The sequence below is a fragment of the Anarrhichthys ocellatus genome, unplaced genomic scaffold (genome assembly GCF_004355925.1).
Source record: "Anarrhichthys ocellatus isolate YVR2014 unplaced genomic scaffold, GSC_Weel_1.0 scaffold25, whole genome shotgun sequence".
In the NCBI taxonomy this organism is placed as follows: Eukaryota; Metazoa; Chordata; class Actinopteri; order Perciformes; family Anarhichadidae; genus Anarrhichthys; species Anarrhichthys ocellatus.
Window position 1 is genome coordinate 2,938,124 of NW_022280055.1, and position 8,408 is coordinate 2,946,531.

General features: G+C 42.6%; 1 protein-coding gene across 2 annotated transcripts in view; it reads left to right on the forward strand.

Moving 5' to 3' along the window:
- Positions 1 to 1,887: 1,887 nt before the first annotated feature.
- Positions 1,888 to 8,408, forward strand: part of kif3ca (kinesin family member 3Ca) — a 19,323-nt gene continuing 12,802 nt past the window's right edge. For both annotated transcript variants that reach the window (XM_031861599.1, XM_031861600.1), the window contains exon 1: positions 1,888 to 3,797. In XM_031861599.1, the coding sequence (XP_031717459.1) occupies positions 2,382 to 3,797 (1,416 nt within the window). In that variant the 5' untranslated portion in view covers positions 1,888 to 2,381. The remainder of the gene's footprint in view (positions 3,798 to 8,408) is intronic.

Genomic DNA, 8,408 nt, shown 5'->3' on the forward strand with positions numbered 1-8,408 from the left:
GACTGATGAACAATGAGGGGGCGTGTCGGCCGTTAAAACACTTCCTGGAAGTCTGTTCTCGTGGGTCCTCGCTCATGGCTCCTCGGAGATCCCTCCTCTCTCCTCGATCCTCTCTCCTCAGAGCTAAATAAGAGCTTTGGGACGGCCGTCAATATGGCGGCGCAGAACAACTTCCGGTTCAAGCGAGGATCGAGGAGCGAGGAAATGACAATTAAGAGACTTGGGATGTACCCATGGCCTCCTTCAGTGACTTCGACTGCCTGCAGGTCATAGTGTATTCCAAACTTATTTCACCAGGTGGTGCTATTGTGTTATGAATAAACTGTTAAAAAAGCCTTGTAATGATTCATTTTGTATTTGGTCCCCTTGTCCTCAATTTGTGCCGCTTTGGGAGCCCAGTTGTATGAGAACTATTGGGAAACAAGTTCCAAAATCGGACTGGTGATAAAAGAGCCACTTGCAGTTTCAATTTCTTACTAGATTTATACTTAAAGTTTCTTGGAAATCAACATTTGAAAAGTTAAGTCAAGATGTTATATGTTTTTCAGGACAACAGGGCGGACATTCAGTGGAAGATATGGCGTTTGGAGCCATGCTCTTAAAAACACGTTTTAAATACAATTCACTGGGTCCAACTAGGAATCAGGGGTAAAGTTACAGCAGTTTGGAGATGTATATTGTAATGCTGATTAATGGGCTCATACAATAACAAACAGGGATCTAAACTTACCTGAAAAGAATAAGTCACCTTTTTGTGTCTGACATTGAATCTTTGACATATTGTCAGATCAAACATGTGATGAAACGGATGTGTGAGGTTAGTCTTTTATAGTGCAAACCGATTCATTGTTATTTGAAAATGAACTATTCGTTGATTATATTGGTGTTGTTTTTGATTCCTTCCTTACCTTGAGCTACAACACTTAAAAGAACAGGCAATACTCAGTTGAAGGCAAATTCAGATCCAATACAGGATTAAAACCCAAATAGAAAATTTTAAGAAAACAAACAAAAGAAAAAGGTGGAAAGAATAATATTTCAATATAATATCTTGCTATTAAACAGAAAATCCACCCTATATTAGAACTGATGTAGTTTTATTTGTGTTCTAGCTAAATTATTATAATCTCAAAACTATCTCCCTGAGATAGGTTTTGGAGAGATTTTTAGATATTAAATGAAAATTACTTTTATTTGATTGCAGACCAAGAGTTTGCCCATATCCAGTAAAAACAAAGGGCTGTCAGAATGATATTCATGAAGGAGCTCCAGATTTGTCTGTATCATCAGAGTGTCTTTTCTCTCTGCAGTTCATCTGAATTAGAATTTTTACTGAAATGCAGTTTTGTTTCATTATATCACCTGGTTATTGTAAATATCATGGGCTAACAGTAGCTTATGATGCATTATGAAGACCATTACAATTAAACTAATAGTTTGTCTCTTTTAATTATGAGAAGGATATGTGATATATGATAGAATCTGAATTGTAAGTCGCTTTGGGTAAAAGCGTCTGCTAAATGACTGTAATGTAATGTAATGTAAAATGATTCTGGAAATTATACAGAGACAACATATAGTATATAGAGACCGTAACATATTGTTTAAACTATAGCATTTTCCCAAAGTTTCCAGAGATACTTAATTAATATGTATTCAAAGGGAACATTTGCATTTTTTTCAAGACACCCATACGAAAAAAAATATGTTTTATCTAACTACACTTCATTTCCCATGATCCTTTGTTCCACTCCGCAGTGATGTGGGGTGTGGTATTTGAATGACCGTGTGTGTGTGTGTGTGTGTATGTGTCTGTGTGTGTGTGTGTTGCGTAGTCGGGAAGCTCCGTTTCTCCGCACAGACCGAGAGCCACAAGCACAACTCGGAGCATCAGTGAGCGGCGGGCAGGAGGATGCGGGACGGCGGCGTGTAGCGGATCTACCAGGACCATATGAGTGGGATATCTGAATATGGTGTTATAGTCGGCATTGCTGAATTTTTTTTTTCCACCGAGTGAATCTGGACGTGGATCTGCAATGGAGCGTCGATCCAACGCGTGAAAGCTGATGACCGTCTGTGTATCTGTGAGCTAATATTACAGACAATAAGGAAAGGGAATTAGCCATTAGACTAGTGGCATGTGCCATGAATTGTGTTGGAGGTTAAAGGAGTCTGTGTTATTTGGCACTGTAGCTATTTTATTCATGATATGATCCAGAACCATACTGAATTTGTCATTAATGATTTTCAAAAAATCAATGGTTTCACAATTCACAGGCAGACAAGAGGTCTGATTAAAGGCATCATTGCCAGCCTGTTTTGAGTTAGCTGATATAGATTGTCCTTTTGTTGCATACAACAACAAAAAACAGAAGCCAGTCATGTCAAAAAATAAGAGCAGTGAGTCAGTGAAGGTGGTAGTTAGATGCCGTCCTTTGAACCGGAAGGAGGAGTCCAATGGGCCCGCGGGGTGCATCGTGCAGATGGACCTGCGGCTCGGACAGGTGATCCTCCGAAACCCTCGAGCACCAGCCAGCGAGCCTCAAAAAACATTCACCTTCGATGCAGTTTATGATGCAAACTCCAAACAGGGAGACCTGTACGACGAGAGCGTGCGGCCACTGATAGATTCGGTGCTCGCAGGGTTCAATGGTACCATATTTGCGTACGGACAAACAGGAACTGGGAAGACGTACACCATGCAGGGGGCGTGGATGGACCCAGAGAAACGGGGTGTGATCCCCAACGCTTTCGACCACATCTTCACGCACATATCCCGCTCGCAGTCCGATAAGCAGTACCTGGTGCGGGCGTCCTACCTCGAGATCTACCTGGAGGAGGTTCTGGATCTCCTCGATCCCAACCACGGCAACGCCAGAGCCCTGGAGCTCCGGGAGAGTCCAGAGTCCGGGGTGTATGTGCGCGACCTCACATCGTGTGTCTGCAAGAGCATCAAGGAGATCGAGGAGGTGATGAACGTGGGCAACCAGGCGAGGGCTGTCGCGGCCACAGACATGAACGAGCACTCGTCTCGGTCCCACGCCCTGTTCCTGATCACAGTGGAGTGCAGCCAGCCCGGACCTGACGGGAGGAAACACATCCGGGTCGGACGCCTCAACCTGGTGGATCTGGCTGGCAGCGAGCGCCAGGCCAAGACAGGCGTCCAGGGAGAGCGCCTGAAAGAGGCCGCCAAGATCAACCTGTCCTTGTCAGCCCTGGGGAACGTGATCTCAGCATTGGCCGACGGGCGCAGCGGCCACGTGCCGTACCGGGACTCTAAACTGACTCGGCTGTTGCAGGACTCTTTGGGCGGGAATGCAAAGACCGTCATGGTCGCCACCTTAGGCCCGGCCCCCCAGCACTACGACGAGACCCTCACCACCCTCCGCTACGCCAACCGGGCCAAGAACATCCAGAACCAGCCAAGAGTCAACGAAGATCCCAAGGATGCTCTACTGCGCGAGTTCCAGATGGAGATCGCTCGCCTCAGGGCCCAGCTCAACCACAGGAAGTGGAGGACCAAACAGAAGAAGGAGCAGGTGGACGGCGAGGGCTGGGAGAGAGACGGGGATGAAGAGACGGAAGGTGAGGAGGACGAGGAGGAAGGGGTGGAGAAGGACGCGGAGGAGTACGTGAAGCTGGAGGAGCAGCGGTTGGAGAGGGAAAAACAGGACATCAGAGAAGATCAATTCATGTTGGCTGAGGAGAAGCAGAGGCTCCTGGGAGAGAAGGAGAAGATGATGGGAGTTCTGAGGAAGGAGCAAGAAGCCACTGAGCAACTGACCGCCAAGTACAAGGTGAGAGCTCGACCCTGTGAGTCAGTAGCTTCATACATTCATTCTTGACAATCATAGACAAAAGATAAACATGCAGAGATACACGTGTCATGAAAACACCGAATAAGGTAAAACAACCAACAAGACCCATAATGCTCTGCTCAGTTTTTAAATGGAATCCACTCATGGTTTCATCTTTCTCCCTCTCTTTCTCTCTTTTACACACACACACACACATGCACACTTACCAGGAAGTCAGATTAAGGACATGTGGTCCTTGGGATTATCAAGTGTGATAATCTGATGAGCTGTTATTAAGGGACATTACAACACAAAGAGCTGCATATCCAATTACATCTCAGTGTGTGTGTGTGAAACACATCAGGTATTAGTGGAAAATAAACTCTACATTAAAGGGGCCCTCCAGCTATTGAGTAATGTACTTCCACAAAGCTTGGAGACTTGTTGGAGACAGATGAAAACAACACAATGGTCAAAATATATGCAGCAGAGGCTGTGATATCCCAACCTTTGTTCCTTAGTATGGATCCAGCCCTTCAAAAACTAATTTCCTACATTTCCCATATCATTTTCCCAATTATGTGATTATATTGTTTACATTTCACCTGGTTGAATATCACTTTTTGCTATCTGTATACATAATCCAAAGAGAGCCAAACTTGCTTTGTGGCCCCTGGCAGTTATTGGGTGCAAACTATTTAAGAACAACTAATCTCTACGTTAAAACTAGTTTGTGAGGTGCAGCCTGGTTTCATTTATTGATGCTAAATCTCCACTTTAACTCGATATGATGACAAACGGATGATGCAACTGAATCCAGCACCAGTGGTTCCAATGACTGGCAGTGTTTTTGTATGTGCTTCTCTTTCCCCACTATCTGGTCGGATGTCTCATACGTCCAGACGGGAACTGGTGACCAATGTAGCTTAAAATGTCAATTCTCTCTTTGCCCGACGTGCAGCAATCAAAGACTGAGTCGGAGCTGCAGTAATTACTTGCTCTGATTCATTGGCCACATCCAGTCAATAAGTCAGCCATGCAGAATGACTTAGTGACGACAGTCCACAATACTGTAGCTGCAGCCTGGATCAGTTTATTGAGCTGCAGAGGCCCTATTGTGAGGAAATGAGAGGAGGAAAAAGATAGTTTCAGTGGGAACAATGGAAGGGCAGGTTGAGGTTGTATCCCTGCTAGTATCCTCTCTTTCTGTTATCAATTTGGTGATGTTCTGTGCATATGTTTCTATTTTCCCTCAAACCTACCAGAATGCCTTTAACAACTCCCAAAGCAGAGGCGTGATGGGTAATATACAGCCTGTGTAGGTGGTAGTGTAATAACAGAGATTTTCTAGTTTAGTTACAGTTTTAAAGTCCCGGTAATGTAAAATCTGAGATTTGTTTCGAAACACATTGTACATTATAGAAAAATAATTTTATTAATCTTGAAATGACAGTGAACTATATAGTACTCAACTGTGGAGTTAGACCGTTAAACTTTCACCATTTTTGTGTTCATGATATTATGGGCTGGGCTGAAATCATAGCTCGATGACGCACTGGAGCCATCCTTAATATAACACCTCCCCTAATATAACAACTACAGCACATACATGTATCATCAGTGGTTCTGCTGCTCAATCGCCATGTTACAACACTAACTTACCACAGCCCAATTACTTGTTTCACTATCACATATGTTATCAATTAGGTCAGATAGCATTTTGAAAGTCTTTTTTTTTAATCTTTACCCAGACTTTAAACTCGTATCTTAAAACACAGCATGCATTGTGGCTGCATTACATTCTGGTTTATTGAAACGTTGATTTGTTTGTCTTCTCTGCGGTGGATTTATTCCATGTCTGGCTGGGCAAAATGGGGGAGATCAGTATAAAATTTTATTTTATTTTCATTTTGACATGGATGCACAGTTTATCAGAATATGGCTAATGTAAGCAAAATCTGTTGATATCAGATGCAATAAATCTTGTTCTACTTTTATGCATTACATCAGACAAAACTCTTCACATGTGCAAAAGAAAAGCCTATTTTGTTTATTTTATGTAATAAATGCACACTACAGCAGAGACTCAAACGAAAGGTCCAAAATCCCTCAAATTGGCAAAAATATTGGAGTCTGTATCAAAGCCCTACAGTAAACTATAACTATAGATCTGTGTTAACACTCTGTAGTCTCTGCCTCATCTTTAATATGGGGCACCTCTTCATTCTGAGTGAAGGTATGAGGTCTGGGAAAGTCCCATGAGACAGAGCTAATGTATATCCTGATGCAATGCCCTTCACACTGAGTGCTTTCATATACGTTTTCTGCATCTCATATTTCTTCCCATCACGTTGTCCTCCAAAGTGCCTCGGGGCTAATGCTGTTTTGTGCTAAATCACGTGAAATCATCTGCGATCACACTGCACAGTTCAGTGGGTCTTTGTGGCTGTATTTTTTGTTTAATGCTGACTGTGTGGCTGCTGTCAGTGCTAAGAATCAGCAAAAGCCCCCCCCCCCCCTCTCGAGGAGGAAGAGGATTAAGGACAACTGGTATTTCCTGCCTGTGATGCATCTGAAGGAAAGCCTGCATATGGTCAAAGGAATGTTTTTCATGAAAGGAACAAGTTCCCTTGTTTATTCTAAGACGCAAATCTGATGGTTGTGGTGTTCATGAGATTTGTTGACAGTAAGAAAAATACATAATATCCCCAATGTTGTCCAAAAAAAAAGAGGCACACCGTTGCACTAGGTGACATGTTCCTTCATTATCATGAACACTCACTGTAGTTTACTTTAAGTCATCACAGATAGCATTTTCTTCAAAGATTTACACCTTCAGTAAGAACGAATAGGGCTTGAGGAGAAGTGCCACAGCTGATGGATGGAGATGAACTAACACGTTGCTTGTTTTGATGTTTTCAAAGCATTTGGTGACGATACTTAAAGAAAAAAAATAGAATACTATTACCCTTTAAAGAGAAAAGGCTTTTTTATGTGTACACTGGGGGGGATAAAACTGAATCTAGGCATATGTCACATGTTTTGGTTACAGGTCAGTTCACCATGACTGAATGTGGACAAAGATCCCTTTATATCCATTTAAAGTCTTTAGCTCAGCCCTGGTGTCACTGTTCATGCTCAGAACGTTTCTTTTTAAATCCCACCTATTACTCTTAAAACATCTTTTCTATGGCTGAGAGGAATTCTGGGTATTTTCTTAATTTTTAAGTCAATGGATAACTGGTCAAGTGTTAACATGACGTCATATGTTCCTATATTATACACTATAGTCAATAATACATCATCCTTCATCATTTACCTGCCTTATTACTCATGAAGTTGTGATCCTGAAACATTTCCATTCTAATCAATAAGCCCCGGCTCTGCCTCCCTCTGATTGGCTGAGAGTGATATTTGGCAACCAATCACATCGTGTGGCCTGAGGGTTCCATTTTTCTCTCTGCTCTGATAACCAATGAGAGACAGGTTGCTCAGGGAGACAGCTTGAGAGAGAACGCTAGCGAGCAAGTGTGTGTGTGTGTGTGTGTGTGTGTGTGTGTGTGTGTGTGTGTGTGTCTGGCTGGAGACATGAGCTCAGAAATAACCAATTATAGATACAATCATTAAAACCCTTCTCCCTTTTCCTCCCTCTCTCTCACCCACACCCACACAACACATGTAAGTGGGTCAGGAAACAGCCTTGTGAAGCTGTGTTGGGTCAGCTGGTGTTTCTGCAGGGTGCCGTTAGCTCGCTGGCCTTCAAGGTGCTGCTCTCCATCTGTGGATTGTGTGTTGTAATGTTGCTGCAACTGTTGTCCAGCTGTTGTCTGCTCTGCTGGAGGTGCCACCAGGTTTGATTTACAAGAGGTGGTGGAAGTAGATGTATTAAGATCCTTTACTTAAGTAAAAGAACACATACTACACTGTAAACATACTTACAAATCTTACAGCATGTAGTAAAAGTATAATCAGGTGAATTTGCAGAAGTATATTTTTTTATAATTTATTAGTCTGATGATTATTTTCTCCCAATAATCGACTGATTGTTTGGTTTGGGAAAATTGTGAAAAAATTGAGAGATGCCGTCACAATTTTCCGTATTCCGTACATTTCAGCAACATCACAATATCTCTCTTGAGTCGATGTTTTAGCACCTTTGCACTCCAGTTTTAGTTCTGTTAACTTTGGCATCTTTTGACCTAACACATAAATAAGTTAAGTCTATCTCTTAGTAGTGTTTGTGTTGTTATGAAACAGTCAGCTATGAGCAGTCACCGTTGAGAGCTGCAGCTTCTCATAAGGAGGCTGCTGTGTCCGACTCTCCAGTGGACTATTCTTAGACCCACTTTTCTGGGTCAAAACTGTAACGTCTCACTTCTTCTTACTGTCTCTCTGTCTCTTCTTTAAGTATCTGTGGTCCTTTAAAGAAGAATGTCTAAAAAAATATTTAGGCTATCTGAACTGAAGACCCTGAAACATGGTTATATTTTGCTACTTACATCCCAGTTATGTAACTAGAAAATTTCGCAAGAAATTTTGACAGTGTGGCTTCTACTGTCCGGCAGACACCTTCTACTGTCTGGCAGACACCTACCATCAGACTATTCACAT